Source organism: Haliotis rufescens, unplaced genomic scaffold (assembly GCF_023055435.1).
Source record: "Haliotis rufescens isolate VD_foot unplaced genomic scaffold, xgHalRufe1.0.p SCAF_16, whole genome shotgun sequence".
Classification (NCBI taxonomy): Eukaryota; Metazoa; Mollusca; class Gastropoda; order Lepetellida; family Haliotidae; genus Haliotis; species Haliotis rufescens.
Genome location: NW_025963846.1, coordinates 17,187,381 through 17,215,184, shown reverse-complemented (window position 1 = coordinate 17,215,184; position 27,804 = coordinate 17,187,381). Strand labels below are relative to the sequence as shown.

General features: G+C 43.2%; 1 protein-coding gene across 2 annotated transcripts; it reads right to left on the bottom strand.

Moving 5' to 3' along the window:
* Positions 1–644: 644 nt before the first annotated feature.
* LOC124122356 (equilibrative nucleobase transporter 1-like) lies at positions 645–27,804 on the bottom strand. 2 transcript variants are annotated; one of them, XM_048396926.1, is made up of 10 exons: positions 27,250–27,804; positions 19,504–19,550; positions 17,339–17,415; positions 14,905–14,997; positions 14,075–14,216; positions 12,940–13,146; positions 8,560–8,661; positions 6,917–7,106; positions 6,402–6,516; positions 645–4,315 (listed from the first exon to the last, which is right to left on the bottom strand). In XM_048396926.1, the coding sequence occupies exons 1-10, from the start codon at positions 27,666–27,668 to the stop codon at positions 4,205–4,207; spliced, it is 1,503 nt and encodes a 500-aa protein (XP_048252883.1). In that variant the 5' UTR covers positions 27,669–27,804; the 3' UTR covers positions 645–4,204. The 2 variants fall into 2 exon arrangements, with proteins under 2 accessions (XP_048252883.1, XP_048252882.1); XM_048396925.1 differs by lacking the exon at positions 27,250–27,804 and adding an exon at positions 25,335–25,894.

The following is a 27,804-nucleotide window of genomic DNA, read 5'->3' as shown; positions in this document are numbered from 1 at the left end:
ATTATCAATAGCTTTCCCCGTTATCCTGATCATTAGCTTTCCCCCGTCACCCTTATCATTAGCTTAATCCCGTCACCCTTATCATTAGTTTTCCCCCGTCACCATTATCATTAGCTTTCTCCCTCACCCTTATCATTAGCTTTTCCCCGTCACAATTAGCTTTTCCCCCGTCACAATAAGCTTTTTCCCCGTCACCATTACCATTAGCATTCCCCCGTCACAATTAGCTTTCCCCTGTCATCCTTATCATTAGCATTCCCCCCGTCATCCTCATCATTACCTTTCCCCCGTCACCATTACCATTAGCTTTCCCCCCTTGGTGAAGCACCAAGCACCCTGAGGAACGTTCACGAGAAGCAGCCAATCAGGGGCACTAAGTGATCAGCATCTGTTGCTCCTACAACATGGTAATTGTCTATCATGCTACAAGCATCCAAGAGCAGTTTTCACCTGGCTTTTAGTGCTATGTAATTGCATGTTACAAATACAATGTGTTTTCTTGCATTGTGTCAATTGGGCAGACTGAACAAAGTCCCCACAAAAAGTACCATTTCATTCGAGTTTATATTTTCAGATAAATGCTGTGTGTATCAGAAATTTCATAACTAACAGCATAACAAAATAAAACAATACACACACTAATATCAGGTAAATACATATATTTATCGAGGTAGATATTGAAATTCTTGATGTCACCATAACATGAACAAAACAATACATTCATATATGTCATCTATCATAAGCACCATGCATTCCAAGGCATTTAAAGCGTATGGTGGGACACTTTCGCTCGTCATCCCCAACACACAGGTTCCCTTTTCAACATGGGTAGTTTGTGCAACCTTTTCTTGGCTCGCTGCCGTTGTTAGGGAGCATCCATTTGATTTATTATATTAATTAATTTATTTTATTTTTATCTATTTTTTAATTTATATAAATGTATATATATTTTATTTATTTATATATTTTTTAGATTCTTTTTTTTTTGGGGGGGGGCGCATGTTTCTGAACAAACTTCGTTTAATCCCCAACGCTACATTAGACATCAAATGTATGCTCCATTAGCCTGCATAGTACTTTCAGCGTCGTACTCACTCACTCATCTGGAGATCCTGACTGTATAAAAATGTGATGGCAAATAAACACATATAATTAAGACAGTTTGGTTATATTCTTTTGATTTACATTTCTCAACAGACATTAACAAACCAATGATTGATATTATGAGCCACGATTCACGCCGTCAGGGTACGATGACACTCTATCAACCAGGTCACCGAACCTGATCACCTGCTCCAGTAAGTCGCCTTTACGACAAGCATAGGTTGTTGTAGACCAACTCTAACACAGAATACCCAGGAATCAGTAGGAGTGAGTGAGTTGGATTTTATTTCTAAATAACTGTAATACTGATTAAAGCGGCGTTAACCCAACTCACTCACTTGATTCATATTAATACCGTTAATCGGTCATACCATGACATATTTACTACTGTAACAGTAATAAGAAGGAATAGGTGTTTTTTAACTTATTTTAAGTCGTATATTGTAGTTGCATGGACCGCCATCCCAGAAGCAGATCAAGTGAGTGAGTATGGTTTTACGCCGCTTTTAGCAATATTCCAGCAATATCACGGCGGGGGACACCAGAAATGGACTTCACACATTGTACCCATGTCGGGAATATAACCCGGGTCTTCGGCGTGACGAGCGAACGCTTTAACCACTAGGCTACCACACCGCCCCGAGAAGCAGTATAAACGCAGGCGTACAGTGGTGACAGGACACGGATCACAATCGGTGCCAATCTGAACTAGAACCGACAATCAACAAACAATCAGTTATTTCTGGATTTCAAACCATTTCCCGAAGAAACAAAACCGTCTGACCACACATGCATTATGCATGTCGCTCACATTCCGTGGCCATCCCTCCACCACTTACATCACTTCGTATTTGAAACCTTCGTCTTCGCGTCTCTAATAAAGGTGACGTTTTTCACGGTAGGACAACGAGCGGAGGCTTTTCTAACGGATCCTTCAGACACTAAATCCTTTAATACTTCAACCAGCTGCGATTACCATATTCCCTTAACAGTTCATCGGTCGATTTCAGTTTTTGTAAGGCGCTACAAGATAAGGTGTGTCCGTCAGTCAATTGACAAGCTTTGAGGCGGTCTTGAACAAAAAAGGTAGACTCAGTGGTTTCCTGGGGCCGCCATCTTGTTTTCCAAAATCCGTTTTCGATCAGGAAAAAACCCCAAACGTATTTGGAGGTAAGATATTTAGGAAGATACTGATTTATAGATTTAACATTTTTTTCAGTCATAGCCAATTTTTTCAGTCATAGCCAATCGGAGATTTATACATGGGTTGTAAATCCAACAATCGCACATTGTCAGACTTTTCAAACGGGGCAACACGTAGACTTCAGTAGTGACATACAGAAAAAACCCTGATCATATTAATCGATGGATGGAAGAAGGAGTACGGTAACTGCAGCAAACATGTGACCATTCTTGAGTATTACAGTTCGATGACACTGAGGTATTAGTTGAGAATGGTTTTATGAGTTAAAATGAATAATGGTTCCACGCGAGACTTTTATATCCACGTTAAGAACATATTTTCCCAAACGTATATATTCGGAACCGGGATATTTTATATTGCTAAATCAGTATGAATAAAATAACGATTTGAAAAATCATAAATGTTAGAAAACACAAATTCAGCACTTGATTAATCCAAGTGTGTGTACATGACACTAATTTGTCAGACGTGACGGACGGAGCCGATTGGTTTACACCGCATCTCCCACAGTGAGCTGACATCCTCTTGTGTCCAGTGTATAATATCGCCATTCTAGTAAGGTGAATAATCTGGACCCATTGCTCGGAAGTGAGTGAGTAATTGGGTATGGTTTTACGCGTTTTTTTTAGCAATATCACATTTGGGGACAATACAGTATTAAAGAAGTTGTTATCCATAAATTGTGTTTACTTTGACAATAGAAATGGGCTTCACACATTATACACGTGGGGAATAGAATCCGGGTCTTCAGCGTGACAAGCGAACGCTTTAACCACTAGGCTACCCCATCCCCACTCGTGAAGATCTGATGACACCTCTTAACAAGGTCGCATCAGGTGAACTTTGACCGCCCAATCAAAATGAATGATGAGTGGATGCTTGAGCCAATCAGAAATCAGGTTTCTAAAACGATTCAACTTCAATGTTTTACCCCCCGGATTAGGAGATTTCGATCTGGGCAAATGAAAACGTCATGGAACACAAATATACCCAAGACAGTGTTGGAGCCATGGCAATTGCAACAACAGTATTATTTTGTAAAATATTCACAAAAATGTTTTAATTCGGGATTATTATCGGACTTTCGGATTTCACTGAATATATGTATTTTCGAGATACAGATATATCAGATATGCTTTACTAAATGATCCGCTAACTCCTACCGAGAATAATGAAAACGATTCTGGGGTAGCGACTGGATCCATGGTATTGATCTTATGCGGATCCATAAAGGAGTTGCGCAAACGCAAATTATTTGCATTTATCCAACAAGTCTATCTTTAGTCTTTAGTCTTTAGTCCTTTCCTCAAAGCACTACATTGGCTTCCAGTCTCCTTTCGTATAAACTATAAGAAATGTATCATCACTCACGACTGCCTCAACAATAGCGACTATCCAGACTATCTCAAAGATCTTATATCCCTGTACTCTCCAGAGCGTGCTCTCCGATCCTCTGGTGGAACTCTACTGTATCAGCCTCTGTCTACTTCCGCTATGTCTGACCGTGCCTTCTCCTTTTGCAGTCCACAGTTATGGAACTCTTTGCCTTTGAATCTGAGAAACTCTGCTTCTAAGGAAACGTTTAAGTCTCTCCTCCAAACCCACTTCTTCACCTCAGCTTTTCAATAGATCTCCTGATTGTTGGCATATGTACATAGACATTACATTTTAACTTTGTCACAGCGCCAGTGAGCAACTGTCGATGGATATTAGGCGCTTTACAAATCAATTATTATTATTATTATTATTATTATTATTATTATTATTATTATCTTTAGTTGTGATCCCAAAAATCACCCCTCCGATTTTTGCCACAACAGGCTGTGGGGACATGATACACTGGATACTCTAGGATGGGTCTACAAGACTTGCTAAGATACATTGTATCTGATGAGATCATATTTTGTCGTAGTGTCTCCTTGACCGTGAAGACCGAGCACACGACACGTATTGATAGAGGGGATGCACCAAGGTGAAGGCCGCCATTCCCGCAAGGAACTTGTTCACCTGGAAAAGAAACATTATCACGATACATTGAATGAGTCACACATCCAGGTAGGGTTCTTTAACATTTATTTGTTGTTTAACGTCGCACTCAGCAATATACCAGCTATATGATGGTGGAATGAACATACATTTGTCTGGCCCTGACAATCCAGTGATTGATATTTTAGCAGCGATCCAAGCCGTCGGCTACATCGACGCGCAATCCACCGAGTCACGGAGTCCAATCCGTGCACGTATAGACGTTTACCAAACTGGTGAAAACCACAGGCACAGTTTTTTTGCTGACAAATTAGAAACATAATCAGGGCGAATCTGGATTCGAATCCACAAACCTGAGCTTACGCCTAAGCCTTACGGGGTTAATTGAGAATATAAACTGTTTGTTTATTTGTTTGTTGTTAAATGCCACACACAGCAATATTCCAGCTATATCACTGCAGTCTGTAAATAATCGAGTTGGATGTTTTCACCAAGTGACCCTGGAAACTTATGTATGTCTCATTATAATTAACCAGCCAGTAACATATATAAATATATATATGGTAGGTGGTCAGTCATTTTGTTTGTTTGTTGTTTAAAGCCACACTCAGCCATAATCCAGCTATGTGGTGGTGGTCTCAAAATAATCGAGTCTTGGTCGAGATCAAGAGAATCGATCCAAACAATTGTGATACGATGACATGCATCAACCAAGTCAGCGAGTCTGACCACCCGATCATGTATTTTTGGCATAGACATATTATGACATGGACAATCTTCTCAAAAGACTCTAATATATTAATTCATTAAAATGGATGCTTAAAGGGCAAGTTCACACGGAAATGAACCTAATTTTCTTGTACTTTTTCCACAATAAAAGTGTTAACCTAGAAGTGTCATAGACAAAAATTTAAAAATATCACAATTAATCAACATATGTTTTGCATTAAAACGATTTATATTTTTCACATTTACCAAGTGTTCTATTTCCATAACAAAAACACCATGGCTTATGCCCCTTGCAATATGACGTCATTGGTGCCAATTGATAAACATTATGACGTCATCATGCTTTGTTAGAGCCGCTTCACGTGGTGAAGGTACAGGTGTGTGATTCTAGCGTCTCAGATGCCAGCCAGCATAGTGTTATGCTGAGTCACCACTGCGCCGGAGTGTGTCGTAGGCCATGTTGTTTTACCGAAAACTTGTACTTGATATCTTTTGCGTTCAGAATAGACAGGGACCCAGTTGAATTGGCACCAATTACGTCATAATCTAAGGGAGATAACTCAGGCCTGTTTAGCTCGAAAAACGAAGGCCTCGTAACGGCATATCATTTTCACACTATTGTGAGCTTCCTACTTTCACTGTGAAAAAAATGAGTGTATATTTTCAAACACAGATACTAACTAATTCTAAAATTGCGTTTTGTTTAGAAAAAGAAAGAAAGTAATTTTTGCGTGTACACTTCCCCTTTAAGTAAATTCCAATATTCACCCTTGGTTGCATAATTTAGAAAGTTCAATAAACTCATAGCATATGATAATATGTAACTACAAAACCGAACGGCTAGTCTCGTCTGTAGAAAGAATATTGATCGATCATTCTTTACAGTCCTGGAGAAGTTCAATATTGTTGAGTTCGAAAGGTTTCTATTATAAATTACTTAAAGAAATGTCATTATTTGAAAAATATCTCGATCTACAAAAATATGTTTATTACCTGCTCTTAAAATTTCGTACCAATAACCACAATTTACCAGTCGAGACTGGCCGCTGGAATAATGTACCTCCATGTTCACTCGATAACTCTCCATCAATTCCATTATATATTTCGATGTCAAGCTTTTGATAAACAAAGACTTTCACAATTTTTTATCTTGGTCAAATGTGTTCATTAAAATGTCTTTTATCAAGAACTAAACTAAACGAGCTTGTTAGCGTCTATGAAAATATGTATTATTTGTATTGAATTCTAAGCCTTATGCCCACAGCCATCTTGTTGTACCTATGATATTAAATTATTTTTTATTTTTTTACTGTTTATATGCTCTTGTACCAGCGTCGGTGGTCTTTGGAGAAATAAAGCATTTGAATCTGAATGTTACCGTGTTGAAGTCACTGTACTGCGTCCACATAAACATGGCATACTGGAGAAAGGCAAGTGCACCTGCACTAATCAGAGATGCGCTGTAGAGGATTCCGAATTGTTCAAGTGGAAATCTGAAATACAAGCAGACGACTCAGGGTTACTTTGTTAGAACTTTGAAATTACCTCTAGTTTATTTGTTGTTTTTAACGTCCTACTTCTGGCGCTGGTCGTCACTTCCTAGAAACAGAACAGTGTATGACGAACTTGGTCTCAGCTGAAATGTCGTCATTTTACTGAAAGAACTAATACAAGTTGGTACATCTGAGTGAATACATTCGGAATCTAGTGAAAATCAGACGTTTCATGTTATTTGTAATTAATTCCAAAATAAATACACGTTATTACAAATTAGTATGAATGGGGACATGTTGTTTTGAAATCTTATATCATTTGCTTTTTAACAAATTGGAATTAATGTCGTCACGAATGGAGGAACACGATGGGCGGTAATGCGTTTGGTGAGATACCTACACGGCGATGAGGAATGACGATGCAGTAGCGTAGAGGAACGCCCTAAAAACCATGACGGCGATGAACGTCACATACAACACACTTTCTTCTGGAGACAACATCAACAGCGACACGAGCACTGCACTTATTGACGTCATCGTGAGGGGTACAACCGATGCCCTTATCTTTCCCCGAAGTGGCCTCAGATCATCTGAAACAAGTCACATTCGTCACCACTCGTCACTTACTGACGTCATCTCTCCATCACTTTCACTTACCGATATCATTCGGCATCACTCGTCACTTACCAATATAATTTGTCACCATTATCCGCAGCAAACCGACATCTTTCTTTACCGCTCGTCAATTTCCGATACCATTCGGCACCCCTCGTCACTTACCGATATCGTTCATCATCAGTCGTCACTTACTGGTATAATTCGTCATGAACAGTAAATTACTGTTATCATTCAGCATCATTCGTCACTTACCGATATCATACGTCATCGTTCGTCATTTAACGATTTCATTCGGCATCACCTGTCACGGCATTATTCGGGTCACGAAAAAATAGTAAGAGAAACGGTGAAAGATTTGTGAAACAAAATATTCAATAACATGCGCACATACTTACTGTCCACTGTTTTTAGTCTTCATTCTCTGTGTTCAAAGGTTGTTTCAACAAATTCAAAGTGTATAGCTTATTTCTGCTAAGGTGTACATTCAATTTACCCGGAACCGACGTATTAAACGACATGCCTCGATGGAGAGCTTGTCAAAGAGATTTTACGGGAATATACAACGTTATAATCCAGGCTCCCTTCGACACAACGACTTTGAGACTGCATAAGACCACAGAGGAGATTTTACTGAATTAGACTTATCACATCTTCCACATCGGGAAATAAAGTACCTGCATCTACATTTGCGGGATCATCTTCCCGAGGCAAGGGCGTTAACAGACTATAAAAGTCCAGTTTCCACCCTTGCCGAACTATGGAGTTACATTTGGGCTGGACTAAGGAGTCTATGCATTGTCAACTCAAAATCGCGTAACGAACTAGACATCCGGTTCGCAAACAACATTTGAACGTGTAGATTTCGGTCGACTGCAGGATTTGCAAGCATGTGTACCCTAAACTGGACGTCCACAGCTATTTTGACAATCTTTTCATGTGTTTAATCAAGGTGCTCGCGTGATTCGATGCACATCGAGGGGTAAGACCCGTTTTATTACAATATAGATCTTGATTATCGATCGGATCGTCTTGACTTGGCCGTTTCGCCGTTTTGTTAGAAGCAAAAGCAAGCGATATGAGAGATGGAATCTGATTGGTCAATAGGAGGGACATAGAAGGGACACAACTCGTAATGGCCACTGGTGGCGCTACGATCGAGCCTGTAAATTCCAGCCTAGTTCGGCAAGGGTGGAAACTGGACTTTTATAGTCAGTTAACGCCTATGTCTCCGGAAGATGCAGTTAGATCGTCCCCAACACGTATGCGTGGCGCTCACTAGTCGCTTTGTGCCTCTTAAACATATCTGTGTCTCTCAGGACATACCATTCAACGTTTCATTTGGACATTTCGGAATATCAAGAAATATCAGGAAGCCCCAGTCCAAAGTTGAATAGTATATAAACATACCGCGTTCCCAGACCTCACCTCTGTAGAACCTCTTCGCGCCATCGAAGACGAGTCCCGCCAACCAGGCGACGATGATGGCGGGCATGAGGGAGTAGAGGTGCACGTTGGTGTAGTAGCTCACTGCAACATCAATGACAACCATAGTACATCCTCGGTCATTCACCTCAAGCCATTATGATGACGTCATACTATTGTTGCAGTTGATTCTGAGCCAGAATTCCCTCGCCGTTCTTTAAAAACTATAGGTCATCATGCAAAATTATAAGAAATTATATATCAAACATAACATGGTTTAAATCGGAGAAATCACTTGAGTTTGTTGGTTCTGGAAGTAGAATCAATCAGCCCCTTCCAGAACCAACAGGACATCATGACTTCTCCATTATGTAATATACACGTGTTGGATGTTTACACAAAGTGACGCTGGAAACTTATGTATGTCTCATTATAATTAACCAGCCAGTAACATATATAAATATATATATGGTAGGTGGTCAGTCATTTTGTTTGTTTGTTGTTTAAAGCCACACTCAGCCATAATCCAGCTATGTGGTGGTGGTCTGTAAATAATCGAGTCTTGGCCATGCTCGAGATCAAGAGCATGGGTCCACACAATTGGGATACGATGACATGCATCAACCGAGTCAGCGAGTCTGACCATCCGATCGTGGCCTCTTATAACAAGCGTGGGTTGCTGATGATCTATTCTTATCAGGATCTTCATGGATATGTCATTCATTACCCAAATGGGACACATACAGAGAATATCTGTTCAAAACTTTGGAAAGATTCGTAGAATCTACATGAGTGAGTGAGTGAGTTTGGTTTTACGCCGCTTTTAGCAATATTCCAGCAATATCACGGCGGGGGACACCAGAAATGGGCTTCACACATTGTATCCATGTCGGGAATCGAACCCGAGTCTTCGGCGTGACGAGCGAACGCTTTAACCACGAGGCTACCCGACCACCCAAGAATCTACATGAAGATGAAGGCGACATGAAAGTCTAGGTTTAGATTTTATAATTATTATTATCAACTAAAAATGACTTAATTCATCTAAACCTGAAAACCAAGTTTGTACACTTAGAATCGTTGCGTCTGAGAGCTGTAATTTGATTGTTCAGGATGTTTTTTGGTTATTTCATTCATAATAAAGAGTCTGACGTAATTTGGTTGTCCAGAACACTCTACACTGTTGGCGTGTACGGAGTAACGTAATACATACGTCACCCTGAATGACTGATTCAGAGAGATGAAACTAAATGTTACGTAAGCTATGAATGTGATAAGTATCCCCAGGGGGACGTTTTAAGCATATATGGGATCCGACAGTGAAGGACGAACCAACAGCACACGAGAGATCCGACAGTGAAGAACGAACTAAAGCACGCGAGAAACGCGACAGTGAAGAACGAACTAAAGCACGCGAGAAACGCGACAGTGAAGAACGAACTAAAGCACACGAGAGACGCGACAGTGAAGAACGAACTAAAGCACGCGAGAGACGCGACAGTGAAGAACGAACTAAAGCACGTGAGAGACGCGACTGTGAAGAACGAACTAAAGCACGTGAGAGACGCGACAGTGAAGAACGAACAAAAGCACGCGGGGGACGCGACAGTGGATAACGAACTAAAGCACGCGAGAGACGTGACAGAGAAGAACGAACAAAAGCACGCGAGAGACGCGACTGTGAAGAACGAACTAAAACACGCGAGAGAAGCGACTGTGAAGAACGAACTAAAACACACTAGAGAAGCGACTGTGAAGAACGAACTAAAGCACGCGAGAGACCTTACAGTAAAGAACGAACTAAAGCACGTGAGAGACACGACAGTGGATAACGAACTAAAGCACGCGAGAGACGCGACAGTAAAGAACGAACTAAAGCACGCGAGAGACGCGACAGTGAAGAACGAACTAAAGCACGCGAGAGACCTTACAGTAAAGAACGAACTAAAGCACGTGAGAGACACGACAGTGGATAACGAACTAAAGCACGCGAGAGACGCGACAGTAAAGAACGAACTAAAGCACGCGAGAGACGCGACAGTGAAGAACGAACTAAAGCACACGAGAGACGCGACTGTGAAGAACGATATAAAACACGCGAGAGAAGCGACTGTGAAGAACGAACTAAAGCACGCGAGAGACGCGACTGTGAAGAACGAACTAAAGCACGTGAGAGACGCGACTGTGAAGAACGAACTAAAGCACGTGAGAGACGCGACAGTGAAGAACGAACAAAAGCACGCGGGGGACGCGACAGTGGATAACGAACTAAAGCACGCGAGAGACGTGACAGAGAAGAACGAACAAAAGCACGCGAGAGACGCGACTGTGAAGAACGAACTAAAACACTCGAGAGAAGCGACTGTGAAGAACGAACTAAAACACACTAGAGAAGCGACTGTGAAGAACGAACTAAAGCACGAGAGAGACCTTACAGTAAAGAACGAACCAAAACAAGTGAGAGACGCGACAATGGATAACGAACTAAAGCACGCGAGAGACGCTACACTAAAGAACTAACTAAAGCACGCGAGAGACGCTACAGTAAATAACGAACTAAAGCACGCGAGAGACGCGACAGTGAAGAATGAACAAAAACACGCGGGGGACGCGACAGTGGATAACGAACTAAAGCACGTGAAGGACGAACTAAATCACACGAGATACGCGACAGTGAAGAACGAACTAAAGCACGCGAGAGACGCGACTTTGAAGAACGATATAAAACACGCGAGAGAAGCGACTGTGAAGAACGAACTAAAGCACGCGAGAGACCTTACAGTAAAGAACGAACTAAAGCACGCGAGAGACGCGACAGTGAAGAATGAACTAAAGCACGCGAGAGACGCTACAGTAAAGAACGAACCAAAGCACGCGAGAGACGCGACAGTGAAGAACGAACAAAAGCACGCGGGGGACGCGACAGTGGATAACGAACTAAAGCACGCGAGAGACGCTACAGTGAAGAACGAACTAAAGCACGCGAGGGACGCTACAGTAAAGAACGAACTAAAGCACGCGAGAGACGCGACAGTGAAGAATGAACAAAAACACGCGGGGGACGCGACAGTGGATAACGAACTAAAGCACGCGAGAGACGCGACAGTGAAGGACGAACTAAAGCACACGAGATACGCGACAGTGAAGAACGAACTAAAGCACGTGAGAGACGCGACTTTGAAGAACGATATAAAACACGCGAGAGAAGCGACTGTGAAGAACGAACTAAAGCACGCGAGAGACCTTACAGTAAAGAACGAACTAAAGCACGTGAGAGACGCGACAGTGAAGAACGAACTAAAGCACGCGAGAGACGCTACAGTAAAGAACGAACCAAAGCACGCGAGAGACGCGACAGTGAAGAACGAACAAAAGCACGCGGGGGACGCGACAGTGGATAACGAACTAAAGCACGCGAGAGACGCGACAGTGAAGAACGAACTAAAGCACGCGAGAGACGCGACAGTGAAGAACGAACTAAAACACGCGAGAGACCTTACAGTAAAGAACGAACTAAAGCACGTGAGAGACCCGACAGTGGATAACGAACTAAAGCACGCGAGAGACGCGACTGTGAAGAACGAACTAAAGCACGCGAGAGACCTTACAGTAAAGAACGAACTAATGCACGTGAGAGACGCGACAGTGGATAACGAACTAAAGCACGCGAGAGACGCTACAGTAAAGAACGAACTAAAGCACGCGAGAGACGCGACAGTGAAGAACGAACTAAAGCACGCGAGAGACCTTACAGTAAAGAACGAACAAAAGCACGCGGGGGACGCGACAGTGGAAGCTAAAGCACACCAAAAAAAACGACAGCTGGAACAAAACTGCCGAGCAAAAGAAAATAAAAACTTGAAAGTCGGATTTGACCAAAAGATTACAAACGTTATCAAAACGGTTCTAGGCAGAAACAATGCAAACGTAAGGTCCGAAACTCTACGATGATACCCGAACCAAATAATTCACCATCGAGTTACCCGTTCTCGACCATCGAGTAACCCGTTCTCGACCATCGAGTTACCCGTTCTCGACCATCGAGTAACCCGTCCTCGACCATCGAGTAACCCGTCCTCGACCATCGAGTAACCCGTCCTCGACCATCGAGTAACCCGTTCTCGACCATCGAGTAACCCGTTCTCGACCCGTCCTCGACCATCGAGTAACCCGTCCTCGACCATCGAGTAACCCGTTCTCGACCATCGAGTAACCCGTTCTCGACCATTGAGTTACCCGTTCTCGACCATCGAGTAACCCGTCCTCGCCAATCGAGTTACCCATTCTCGCCCATCGAGTAACCCGTCCTCGTTTGTCTCAGTCTTAGCCACCATAAAACATGGGCGTATACTTTCTTTTGCTCGACAGTTGAGATCGTGTTACCTTTCTCTCTGTCCCTGTGCAGCACGTGATTTAGCCAGGAGTTGAGTGAGGAGACGAAGTAGGTGAAGTGGAGGAAGAGGATACTGAACCAGACGAGGTGGAAGATGAAGATGGGGGACATCATGGACTCCTTGACGTTGGTCTGGCTCTGGGACGCTTCAATACTCAGCTCCTTCTCCGGCACCTGGTTGGCGTTCACCTCGTCGTCTGGAGTGAGTGAGTGAGTGAGTGAGTGAGTGAGTGAGTGAGTGAGTGTGAGTGAGTGAGTGAGTGAGTGAGTGAGTGAGTGAGTGAGTGAGTGAGTGAGTGAGTGAGTGAGGTTTTAGGCTGTGTCAAGCATTATCCCAGCAATATCACGCCGGGGGTCACCAGAAACGGGCTGAAGACATTTTAACCATGTGGGGAATCGATCGCTTTAGCCACTAGCGACACTACCGCCTCCGTCGTCTGGAGCACGATGGAGGGAGGTGTAAAAAGACTGCATACCACTATGACTACGACTTCTACAAGGATACTGCACGTTATATGGCGACGTGCCTTCACGGAGTATTGCCAGTTTTATCGTTCTAGCCCACTGAGAAACTAGTACAATGCTGCAAAAAACAACAACAACAACAACAAAAACACACCAAAAAAACACACACAAAAAACAAAAAACATGGGCACCCCACTCACAGTTTAATGACTCCAAGCAAACCTGTACTTGTTTTATCCCCTTATTCGCCAGACAGGCTAACGTTATGCAAATCTTTCAACGTCTTTTGGTATGACCATTGACGCGGCCGGGGATGAAAGCACCGAGCTCTCCTGGTAGAGGCTCTATCCACAAGACCATAGTGAGTGAGTGAGGTTTTACGCCGCTGTTAGCAATACTCCAGCAATATCACGGCGGGGTACACCAGAAATGAGCTTCACACACTGTACCCATGTCGGGAATCGAACCCGGGTCTTCGGCGTGACGAGCGAACGCTTTAACCACTTGGCTACACAACCGCCCCACAAGACCACAGAGGCGGTCAAGAATGATGATGGTGATGATGACGATGATACCTGGTGGTATTCGTATTTGGTAGTGCCACTAATACACACACAACCCTCCCCCAAGGATATCAAATTTAAATGGTCAAGCCCTTACCGGGGTCGCCTTTCTTATAGGGTTTCTGTTTCTTGATGAACCAGCGGGGGTAGATGATGAAAGTGCTGACGAGAACGGTGACGTTGAGGCCGGTAAGGAACAGGAAGCAGTTCTTGCGGGAGATGCCATTGTCAAACGCTATCTGGAACACAGGACCTCACCCTTCATGTAACTTTATACTAATAAACACAGATACAGATATATCTGAGGTCAACTTAACCTTGGGGGAAACCTGCAGGCAGCCGTATGATGCTACCACACCAATGGTCATAGAGGTCTCGTACCCACAACCAGCTGAAACTGACACGCGGATGGATGAAACACGTAGGAGTGAGTGAGTGAGTGCGTGCGTACGTGCGCGTAATGCCCCCCTTTCACTACAACCACGAATATCCCGAATCTGCCCGAATCGGAAATTTCGAAATTCGTGATGATTCGGCCATCAATGCAAACTTTCGTGGAGAATCGGTAGGAGGTATGAAGCAGTTACGACAAACGTACGACGGATTTACGGAAACTCGTGGCTAGTCGGGTTGAAAAAATATGAAGAATGCCAGGAATGGGTTAAGAAACATGTACGAATTACAAGATCCAGGTACGGATCATGCACGAATTATAAGAATCACCTACGACTAAGCTACGAATATGCCAAATGCATGTACGAATGCATGACGATCGCAAAGAATAAAATACAATTAATACGACGTATTTACTCGTAGTGAAATTGGGGCATTAACAAGTGAGTGAACGAGTGAATGAGTGAGTGAGTCTATCCCTCTTGGCAATCCCATCTACCCTGCGTCGCCCTAGAATTCTGATGGAAGCTGTACCTTGACAACCAGAAGGACGCCGGCTGAAGCATCGAAGGCTCCGTTGAGCAAACCAACAACCGCAGAACTGTGCCTGGGAAACAGGTTGGAGATCTGACAAAGAAAACAGAGCTGTGACAGTATCTTAACTAGCGACAATGTAACAGCACACAGAATTACACATAGAGTGAAACCTTTTAGACCGTATTTAATTGAAATCAGCCGTGTAACACGAAATTGAATGTACGACAATCTTATGAATGATGTTCTTTGTATACAAGTTTTGAGTAGACGCTTCTGTTCAGGGATTTACTGCATATGGCGTCTGGAATAAGCCCCACATATTGTTCCCGACTGAGGAATCGAGTGTTTCTAGGGAGGGGTAAATATTTTAACGACTATTTTCTAGGGGGCAGACAGCAACATGCCAGACAAACCAGTGATTGGCGTTATGACCAATGTCTGGTCACCAACAGCGGTATGCCTCCAAGCAGTGATATTCCCTTACCTGTGTACTCGTCACCAACAGCGGTATGCCTCCAAGCAGTGATATTCCCTTACCTGTGTACTCGTCACCAACAGCGGTATGCCTCCAAGCAGTGATATTCCTTACCTGTGTACTGGTCACCAACAGCGGTATGCCTCCAAGCAGTGTCATTCTCTTACCTGTGTACTGGTCACCAACAGCGGTATGCCTCCAAGCAGTGATATTCCCTTACCTGTGTACTGGTCACCAACAGCGGTATGCCTACAAGCAGTGATATTCTCTTACCTGTGTACTGGTCACCAACAGCAGTATGCCTCCAAGCAGTGATATTCCCTACCTGTGTACTGGTCACCAACAGCGGTATGCCTTCAAGCAGATATATTCCCTTACCTGTGTACTGGTCACCAACAGCGGTATGCCTCCTAGCAGTGATATTCCCTTACCTGTGTACTCCTCACCAACAGCGGTATGCCTTCAAGCAGTGATATTCCCTTACCTGTGTACTGGTCACCAACAGCGGTATGCCTCCAAGCAGTGATATTCCTTTACCTGTGTACTGGTCACCAACAGCAGTATGCCTCCAAGCAGTGATATTCCCTCACCTTTGTACTGGTCACCAACAGCGGTATGCCTTCAAGCAGTGATATTCCCTACCTGTGTACTGGTCACCAACAGCGGTATGCCTCCAAGCAGTGATATTCCCTGACCTGTGTACTGGTCACCAACAGCGGTATGCCTCCAAGCAGTGACATTCTCTTACCTGTGTACTGGTCACCAACAGCGGTATGCCTTCAAGCAGATATATTCCCTTACCTGTGTACTGGTCACCAACAGCGGTATGCCTCCAAGCAGTGATATTCCCTTACCTGTGTACTGGTCACCAACAGCGGTATTCCTCCAAGCAGTGACATTCTCTTACCTGTGTACTGGTCACCAACAGCAGTATGCCTCCAAGCAGTGATATTCCCTACCTGTGTACTGGTCACCAACAGCGGTATGCCTTCAAGCAGATATATTCCCTTACCTGTGTACTCCTCAACAACAGCAGTATGCCTTCAAGCAGTGATATTCCCTTACCTGTGTACTGGTCACCAACAGCAGTATGCCTCCAAGCAGTGATATTCCCTTACCTGTGTACTGGTCACCAACAGCGGTATGCCTTCAAGCAGATATATTCCCTTACCTGTGTACTGGTCACCAACAGAGGTATGCCTCCAAGCAGTGATATCCCTTACCTGTGTACTGGTCACCAACAGTGGTATGCCTTCAAGCAGATATATTCCCTTACCTGTGTACTGGTCACCAACAGCGGTATACCTCCAAGCAGTGATATTCCCTTACCTGTGTACTGGTCACCAACAGCGGTATGCCTCCAAGCAGTGATATTCCCTTACCTGTGTACTCGTCACCAACAGCGGTATGCCTTCAAGCAGTGATATTCCCTTACCTGTGTACTGGTCACCAACAGCGGTATGCCTCCAAGCAGTGATATCCCTTACCTGTGTACTGGTCACCAACAGCGGTATGCCTTCAAGCAGATATATTCCCTTACCTGTGTACTGGTCACCAACAGCGGTATGCCTCGAAGCAGTGATATCCCTTACCTGTGTACTGGTCACCAACAGCGGTATGCCTCCAAGCAGTGATATCCCTTACCTGTGTACTGGTCACCAACAGCGGTATGCCTCCAAGCAGTGATATCTCTTACCTGTGTACTGGTCACCAACAGCGGTATGCCTCCAAGCAGTGATATCCCTTACCTGTGTACTGGTCACCAACAGCGGTATGCCTCCAAGCAGTGATATCCCTTACCTGTGTACTGGTCACCAACAGCGGTATGCCTCCAAGCAGTGATATCTCTTACCTGTGTACTGGTCACCAACAGCGGTATGCCTCCAAGCAGTGATATCCCTTACCTGTGTACTGGTCACCAACAGCGGTATGCCTCCAAGCAGTGATATCCCTTACCTGTGTACTGGTCACCAACAGCGGTATGCCACCTATACCTAGCAGCGTGAGCCCAGGGAAGACAAGCCAGGGCAGTTCTGACAATAGAACAGAGCAGTTGAGTTGAAATAATTCAGTCATTTTATTATAAGAGTACACTGATTAATTACTGGACATTTTTAAATTTTGGTTCAGTACAGACGCACACACACACAGACACACACACACAAACGTGAAAACATACATAAACTGAACGGCTCTTCGTTTCAGAGAAAACATGTTTTGTTTGAAGCAGTAAATTTACCTTTAACAAAGATCAACGAATAGATACTGGGGTAGTCTTGAGCTGATCAATGTACGCAGCGTACTGCCAGCTGCAACACTGTTTAGAAGCTCGTGTGCATGAGCAAATGTAACAGTGTAGTATCTAATGAAACACCATAATTAGTGATTGAATTGGTTTTACGCCGCTTTTAGCAATATTCCAGCAATATCCCTGCGGGGTACATCAGAAATGGGCTTCACACATTGTACACATGAGGGTAATCACCACTAGGCTACCCTACCGCCCCAAAGAAATACAATAAACCGATATACGTAGTGTATAAGCTGACATAACAATGTGAATAATTATACAGTTGATATAACACAGTGTAAACTGATATAACACAATTGCATAAGTTGATAAAACTGTGTATAGTGAGTGAGTGAGTGAGTGCGGTATTCAAGTTATATCACGGCGTGTCAGCTTGCATATTCCCGAGGCAAGAGAGTTAACTGACTATAAAAGTTCACCTTCCACCCTTGCCGAACAAGGCTGGACTAACGAGCCTAAGCATGGTGCGCGTAATCGCGTAACGAACTGGGTCCACTTGCACAAAGCGATCTTAGTGCTAAGACTATCGTAAGCCTATGTTTAAGTATGGGAGTTACGATCATCTAAGTGCTAAGATTACTTTGTGCAAGTGGGCCCTGGACATCCGGTTGGTAAACAACCTGGATTTTTAACGTGTAGATTTCGGTCGACTGAAAGGATTTGCAAAGCATATGTACCGTCAACTGGGCGTCGACAGATATTTTGAAAATCTTTTGATGTTTTTAATGAAGGTGCTTAAGTGATTTGATGTGCTTCGCGGGGTAAGACCCATTTTATTACAATTTATAGATACCTACGCATTAAATCGCAAAGAACAATGAAGAGCGAGGCGTGGTTTATTTCACGATAAAACGTTGTTCTATCATGACGTCATTTCTGGAGATTCGAACATGCGCTCGAAACTTGATGACGTCGTATATTGGAGGACTTTATTTTTAACTAGGGAGTATCAAGTGAGTTGTTCCCCATAGATGTAGCTTGGCAACGGAGATAAACTCGAAAGCTGAACGATCGCATACTAAGGCAGTAGAGATATTTAGAGATAAGGTACAGGTAATCGACATTAGGATTGTGAGAATATGCGGGAAATACCACCTGTGCCTAAAATGGCCTTGTCCGACATTGCCGAGGTCAGATTTTATTGAGGGGGTCATCATTATTTAAATACGGATAAATATCGTTAAAGAATTTACACTTAATCAACGTCCTTTAAGTGGATGTACATAATGTTGATATCTCCTATAAGCAATAAACGACTCGTGGTCGTTGTTTGTCGTACAGTAATGCACTGCAGGGAGAATAAACCACACGGGGCTGCGCACCTCATGGTTCTTTCTTTCTTAAATAGATTTTGATTATCGATCAGATCGTCTTGACTGGGCGCCGCCATTTTGTTTGAAGAAAATGCAAGGGATATGTGAAATGGAATCTGATTGGTCCATAGGAGGGACATAGAAAGTACATAACAGGCAATAGCCTCGGGGGGCGCGCAAATCCTGCCTGGAAATTCCAGCCTTGTTCGGCAAGGATGGAAGCTTGAGTTTAATAGCCAGCTACGCCCTTGCCCCGGGAAGATTGTGGAAAGAAAGCCCGAAGTGCACAGGTCTTAGACGTTTAGAACCTCGGTGAAACCCACGAGCACGGGTATGGTGCTGACAAGGAACGCAACTCTGCACAGCGAGATGCCATAAAACAGTGTGTCAGCCGAAATAACACAGTGTACAAGCTGCTGTAGCATAGTGGACAAGCTGACATAACAGTGCAGAAGCTGTTATTATTCAATACATAAGCTGCTATAACATATGCCTACCTTTGCTCTCAAATGCCAGCAAGAGGGATCCCGACATAAACAGAACTCTGAAACAGATACCAAGTTGAATCAATCTCATAAAAATCAGATCTTAGTTCTCGCTACCGCTAAACAAAGATTGAGGACATCCCTTTACGGGTCAGGTCAGAACGATTTTAATGAGATTGAAGTTGGATAAACCCTTACATAAACAAACAGATCACTAGGGTAACTAAACTCTAATGTGTCTATCCAGGCCTACTAAACATGTCTATCAAGGACAACTAAACATGTCTATCCACGGCACATAAACATGTCTATCCCGGCTAACAAAACATGTCTATCCAGGACAAATAACATGTCTATCCAGGCTAACTAAACATGTCTATCCAGGGCAACTAAACATGTCTATCCAGGGCAACTAAACACTAGCATGTCTATGCAGGGCAAATATACATGTCTATCCAGGCTAACTAAAGATGGCTATCCAGGGCAACTAAACATGTCCCATCCAGGGCAACTAAACATGTCTATCCAGGGCAACAAAACATAGCTATCCAGGGCAACTAAACATGTCTATCCAGGGCAACAAATCATGTCTATCCAGGGCAACTAAACATGGCTATCCAGGCTAACTAAACATGTCTATCCAGGGCAACTACAAATGTCTATCCAGGCTAACTAAACATGTCTATCCAGGCTTACAAAACATGTCTATCCAGGCTAACTAAACACTAGCATTTCTATCCAGGTTAACTAAACATGTCTATCCAGGGCAAATAACATGTCTATCCAGGCTAACTAAACATGTCAATCCAGGGCAAATATACATGTCTATCCAGGCTAACAAAACATGTCAATCCAGGCTAACTAAACATGTCTATCCAGGCTAACTAAACACGTCTATCCAGGGCAACTAAACATGACTAGCCAGGCTAACTAAACATGTCTATCCAGGGCAAATATACATGTCTATCCAGGCTAACAAAACATGTCTATCTAGGGCAAATAACATGTCTATCCAGGCTAACTAAACACGTCTATCCAGGGCAACTAAACATGACTAGCCAGGCTAACTAAACATGTCTATCCAGGGCAAATATACATGTCTATCCAGGCTAACAAAACATGTCTATCTAGGGCAAATAACATGTCTATCCAGGCTAACAAAACATGTCTATCTAGGGCAAATAACATGTCTATCCAGGCTAACTAAACATGCCTATCCAGGCTAACTAAACACTAGCATGTCTATCCAGGGTAACTTGTCCTACATGTCTAACCTGAGTAACTATTCAATTCGGTTTATTCCGTAAGTGTAGGCCATCGGCCTATAGTTACATTTGTATTACAATGGAGGTGATGTACACAAATCCTATTGTTCTGACAATAATGTTCTACGAAGTAACATCGCTTGATAGACATAGATAGCTAGACGTTTAATTAATTTACAATCAGTTAAATCTTTGTTTGGTCGGATATTCACCATATTTCTGTGGTAAGTGATCCACCCGTAACGTGTTATAACCGGAGCAAACAAACAAAACATGATACTCGTCCTCCACATACCCAGCATTACAAACACAACATAGTCTTCTGTCACGTGGGACATTAGCGTATCTCCCAGTTTCAACACACAGCTGATACGAAAAACATCTAAACAGAGCTAGCGCCACTCTCAATTTACTGACGGTCACACAGCTAAGATACAACTATGTACCTAACGATACCTTGAATAGAGAATAAGAGAAAGATTGACTACCCTTTTCCTGAAGACTATGCCAATCCTGTCAATAACTACATTTCAGACGCGACATAAATTCTGACAAAAACGAATGAGGATGACTTATACACTGGTTTTCCCATACAGAGCCAAAACCCAAACTGAACAATAAAGATTTACATTTTGAGACCCAATTAATTTTACCATTACTTCCTGCCTGAAGCATCAAACTTATCCAATAACCAATAACTCTTTTGTATGCATAAAGATATAATGGATAACGCCAACATTCACCCGAATAACTAAAAACCAACATGTCTATCCAGGGCAACTAAACATGGCTATCCAGGCTAACTAAACATGGCTATCCAGGGCAACTAACATGTCTATCCAGGGCAACTAAACATGTCTATCCAGGGCAACTAAACACACAATATTTACAGCATTTATAAAATCAGATTGATCGACATACATACATTAAATATTACTTCAGAAAATACCTTTACGAAAGATGTCATCTGCGAATAAGAAAATGTATTAAGCTAACACATATAGAAACTCCTCTAATTTCTAAGTTGTTCGGGCGGTCGGGTAGCCTAGTGGTTAAAGCGTTTGCTCGTCACGTCGATGGCATGGGTTTGATTTTCCACACGATTACACTGTGCAAATAGAACAGAAAAGAGATGCCTATGTGTGAAACCAATTTCTGGTGTCTTTCGCCGTCATATTGTTGGATGTCGCTACAAGTGGCGTTAACCTTACTAACACACCTTTAAAGCTTTTGAGGTGAGGTGAGGTGAAATTGGGTTTAACGTGGCGTCCAAGATTATTGCACTTATATAGCGACGTGCATGCACGTGTGTGTGTGTTTGGCTGCTTGTACTAGTCCGGACCGATGCCGATTTATAGTGCTAGCTCACTGAGATACCATGCCGCAGTTTAACATGAATACCCCACTCAGACACAGTATACTGACTCCGAGCGACCAGTCCTTGTGTTAGCCCCTTAATGCCGGACAGGGTAACAACAAGTAACATATCTTTTAACGTCTTTTGGTATGACGCGGCCGGGGATCGAACCCCGAACCTTCCGCTCTCCGGGCGGACGCTCTACCACAAGACCACGGAGGCGGTCTTAAAGCTTTTGACTTACTCAAAGACTTCAACAAGATACGGTAAAGACATTCTTTTAAACGAAGGACTGAGTAACTAACACCCAATGATAAATGACCTTCTTGCAACAAACGCCTTAACATCGTGTATACCTTGTACAGTACTCCACAAACAAAGATGTCATGTCCCGTGTCGGATTGTCAGGCGAGATCGCTACATAAATATTTGCCTGGCCATCACTGAAAGACCTGTTTGCCTGAAACGTCAAATATGTGATAATCCGGGTGTAATTTATCACAAGTTGACCTTACCTCTACCCTTGCCTTATATACGTTGTTATTCAAGGTCGTGTTATTAGCTGATGGAATGAGTTTAACAATACTTCATTTATATCAAGGCGTCTCATTTTATTATGGGAGGACGGCCCAAAGAAGACGTTTACCACATGGTGAGATCCGCAAGAATGTGTATGTTGCTGACGAACCAATGTTCATAATCACAACGAGTCCGGGGTACGTACCCATGATCAGCAGATCCTTGCATGCCTAAGGGACATAACACTGCCCTGCCCCTCCCTTTTCCACCAGGATATAAAATGGTCGATCCCTCAGTATTTATCCAGTGGCCTAAGACACGGCGTAAGTCCAGGAAGACGGATCTTGTGTGCAACCATGCATACATGTACTCCGTAATGTCCATGTGACGTAATAACTCGGAAAGTTGAAGAAAATGCATTTAAGGTCAATCTACACGGACGCGATGATAACATAACCGACAGAACGACCTTGCCCTATAACATCACTGTCATACGACTTTAAAAGTTGGTTAGGAGTCTGCTGTCCTCCGAAAGGTGTCAGATAAGAGACTTAGCTCTGGTAACATGGTACGCAAACAGCTTCATCAGAACCCACATGCACATCGCGATCTTAACCCTACAACTATTTATAACAAGCGCGGATACATCTCTTTGGTAAAAGAAGGAGCTTATTGGCAATTCGCGTACGGTAATTTTGTTAAACACATACCACCAGATAAGTAAGGTATGATGTTTTCCGTCTTCATTATGGTCTAGTGGTAGAGCGTCCGCCCGGAGAGCGGAAAGTCCGGGGTTGGATCCCCGGCCGCGTCATACCAAAATACGTTAAAAGATGTTACTTGTTGTTACCCTGTCTGGCGCTCGGCATTAAGGGGCTAAAGCAAGGACTGGTCGTCTCGGAGTCAGTATACTGTGTCTGAGTGGGGTATTCATGTTAAACTGCGGCATGGTATCTCAGTGGGCTAGCACTATAAATCGGCATCAGTCCGGACTAGTACAAGCAGCCACACACACACACACACACACACACACACACACACACACACGTGCATGCACGTCGCTATATAAGTGCAATAATCTTGGACGCGACGTTAAACCCAATTTCACCTCACCTCACCACACCTCCACCTTCATTATTAACTGCCTGATCACCCATACAATTTACGAATTTATAATCGTTAAGGAGATTGAAACCCACCACTGGATCATGTATGTGTAAGTCTATGTTAAAGTATAGGAGTTACACCAGTCTGCACAAGTCGGCTCTGGCGTAACTTGTCCCGTGAGACGATGGGGGTCAGCACCGGTCTACATCATACCCGCCATGGTTATTCAATGGGTGGGTGATTCTAACCGTCCCTTAAACGTTCCAATTATGTCGGGTAATAAGAATTCGAACATTATTTTTTTAATAAAAACTACGCTTGTTGTGTTTCGTGTCATATTTTCGAAATCTGAAAAATCGATTTCAATTTAAATCGTTACGGTTCAAATGACGAAAAGACATCAGGAATTGTTAAATGACGCCACGTAAATGTTAGAATGGTATTTCAGCTATATCATGGCATGTCAAACTAGTGTTTCAGTTATATAATAGCATGTCAGAATAGTATTTCAGTTATATCACGGCAGGTTAGAGGAGTATTTCAGTTATATCATGGCATAATAGAATAGTATTTGAGCTAAATCTCGGCATGTCATAAGAGTATTTCAGTTATATAACGGCAGGTTAGAAGAGTATTTCAATTATATCATGGCATAATAGAATAGTATTTCAGCTAAATCTCGGCATGTCATAAGAGTATTTCAGTTATATAACGGCAGGTTAGAAGAGTATTTCAATTATATCATGGCATGATAGAATATTATTTCAGCTTTACACGGCATGTTATAATAGCATTTCAACTATATACCGGCATGTCAGAATAGGTTTTCGGCTGTATCACACACAAAAATCAGAATTGTATTTAGGCTACATTACGGCATGTTAACTCAGGTAGGAAAGCCAAAAGTGAAATAGAGTTTGGAAATCAACCGAAACCGCTTCACTCTTCATCATGGCAGTATGGAGATAGAAATGGCGTGTTTAGAGCTGTGCTACGTGGAGATTTGGTGCTACATTTAACAGGTCAAATATGCAGGTTCTTCGTTGAAAACACATCGACCCACCAATCTCGTTATCTTGTTTTATCGTGAAAAGGAGTGCCCGAAACCTGGTTACGGTTGTGTGTGAACTTGCTTTTGAAAGACTTGCCAATACCACCGACGCACAATCCAAACTTTACCAGAAAACAGTCAAACCTAAAGTCTCGTGAAAGCTGTCATGAAGCCAGCTTGTTCCAATTCATGGATACGTTCTAGTCTACTTCGGTTTATTTTGGACGCGTTTGTGTATTACCTTGGGAACATGCAATATACATATAATATACATATAATATACATATATTATACTGTTCCCATATATCAATAACACTTCGGTGAAACCTACGAGCACGGGTATGGTGCTGACAAACCTAGAAACATATTCGGGTCGAACCGGGATTCGAACCCACAGTCATAGGTTTCTGGCGTGCCCAAGGGACGCAACTCTGCACAGCGAATCGCGGCGCCTTAGAGACTGGGCCCCCCGTGGCCCCCAAGGAGAAGATGACGTCACTATGAGCTAAAAATGACGGTGAGTTTAACTTAAAAGAGATCTTACATGGACAATATCCTGGTGATACGTGTTCCGTATTTAAAGTTGATGTGACCTGTCAAGAGCGACGTCAGTGCACCTGCGCTGGAGGCGATGGTGAATACGAGATCAAACTCGCTATCCTGAGCATGGCAGACGACACCCGTGTCCTGAATGCCGCCATCTTTGAAAATCCAGGAATCATTGACTCCACCGTGTCCTGAAGAATTGTTAGGATCGTTATCACACAAATCGGCATATATTCCATCATATTTCAGAATATACACCAGGGAAGCCCATCCATACATTACGCCACAAAACAACAGGCATTCGAAGAAAACCCACGTCAGGTATAACACACGTTTCCATAAAGGTAGAAGCTGTGATCTGTCCGTTTTCAAGAGACTCAGCGTCTCTGTGCTGTCCATGGTGCTGCGGGAGTCCATGCTTGTAGAATCCGGCTCAGTGGATAAAATGTGTCACAGTCATGGTTCAGAATACTTCCCGACGTGAGTTGAAATGCAAAGATCGTCTTCACTGCCACGCGGAACCTGTCGCTAAATAGACGGTGAGCTGTTTGCTTATCGTATTTCTAGAGCCAACTGTACTATCGAGATTGATGTGACCTATATCCCGGGTTGAAAGGTTTTCGTATTAGCGTTACGTATTGCTAATCGCGCCGTTGCCTGGGATAAGCGTCCCTAGCGGAACTCACAATCACTTACGCAACTAAGCCAAGCACACGCTACAAATGGCTCCGAGACAGTATCCTAAAAAATAAGTTGTATTTGTTTAAATACATTAATATTGCATATTGCATATTATGCAGTGACTAGTAATACATTCTCTATTTTAGGACAGGGGGAGGTTCGTGACCAATGTTACATGTATTTTGAAGGGAGGTGGCTGTGATTATACTGTTGAAAAAGAAATGATACAGTCCAATTCCAACCTCCCTTCAATACAGTGCCCAAACTAATTACAGTGAGTGGGTGAGTTTGGTTTTACGCCGCTTTTAGCAATATTACATCTTTATCACGGCGGGGGACACCAGAAATGGGCTTCACACATTGTACCCTTGTCTGGAATCGAACCAGGGTCTTCGGCGTGACGAACGAAGGCTTTAACCACAAGGCTACCCGACCGCCCAACTTATGATATAACCAGTTGTTTTGATATACTCCATCCTCAAAGGATCTAGACCAAGCAATATTAACATATAATAGTAATATCCATATGGGTGAGTGACCTGGCCGCTTTGAACATTATTCCAGTTCATGAATACCACGGCGTGTCAGCTAAATAGGGAGGAAATCACGCCATAATGCAGGTCTTACACGTTTACCACTTTGGTGAAAACAATTGCACGGGTATGGTGCTGATAAAACATAATCGGGGCTAACTGGAATTCTAACCCACGATCATAGGTTTCTGGTGTATCTGAGGGACGCAGCTCTTATCGGTGACAGGCGGCGCCTTGGAAGACTGTTTTGTTGTTCAACGCCGCACTCAGCAATATTCCAGCTATGAGACGTCGGTCTGTAAATAATTGAGTCAGAAAATCAAAAAATCCAGTGATTGATCATCCGATCTCGTTTGTCGCCTCTAACGACCAGCATAGTCGTTTTTACGGCAAGGATGGGTTGCTGGAGACATATTCTAACCCGGATCTTCACTGGTCCCTTGGTAGACTGGGCACAACAAAGTGTCAATCAGCCGTGTTCCCAATATCCATGTAAAGAACTGTACGACAACAATTGATATTTGTGGAGGAGGCAGAGAACGCTGTTATATAAGAAATAACCGCTGGGCTTACATACAAAGCCCCAGTCAAGCCGAGGGTGGACGCAAAATGCTCTGTTTGGGGATTGTTTGGGTCAAGGAGAAGATGACGTCACGATGAGCTAATATGACGGTGAGTTTAACTTAAAAGAGATCTTACATGGACAATATCCTGGTGATACGTGTTCCGTATTTAAAGTTGATATGACCTGTCAAGAGCGACGTCAGTGCACCTGCGCTGGAGGCGATGGTGAATACGAGATCAAACTCGCTATCCTGTGCATGGCAGACGACACCCGTGTCCTGAATGCCGCCATCTTTGAAAATCCAGGAATCATTGACTCCACCGTGTCCTGAAGAATTGTTAGGATCGTTATCACACAAATCGGCATATATTCCATCATATTTCAGAATATACACCAGGGAAGCCCATCCATACATTCCGCCACTAAACAACAGGCATTCGAAGAAAACCCACGTCAGGTATAACACACGTTTCCATAAAGGTAGAAGCTGTGATCTGTCCGTTTTCAAGAGACTCAGCGTCTCTGTGCTGTCACTGGTGCTGCATGACTCCATGCTTGTAGAATCCGGCTCAGTGGATAAAATGTGTCACAGTCATAGTTCAGAATACTTCCCGACGTGAGTTGAAATGCAAAGATCGTATTCACTGCCACGCGGAACCTGTCGCTAAATAGACGGTGAGCTGTTTACT

Coding starts and splice junctions, on each gene's coding strand:
- LOC124122356 (XM_048396926.1), bottom strand. CDS start 27,668: ATGGAGTCATGCAGCACCAGTGACAGCACAGAGACGCTGAGTCTCTTG. Junction 19,551..27,249: donor ATCACCAGGATATTGTCCAT/GTAAGATCTCTT, acceptor TATCTGTTTCAG/AGTTCTGTTTATGTCGGGAT. Junction 6,517..6,916: donor TCGTCATTCCTCATCGCCGT/GTAGGTATCTCA, acceptor CTTGTATTTCAG/ATTTCCACTTGAACAATTCG.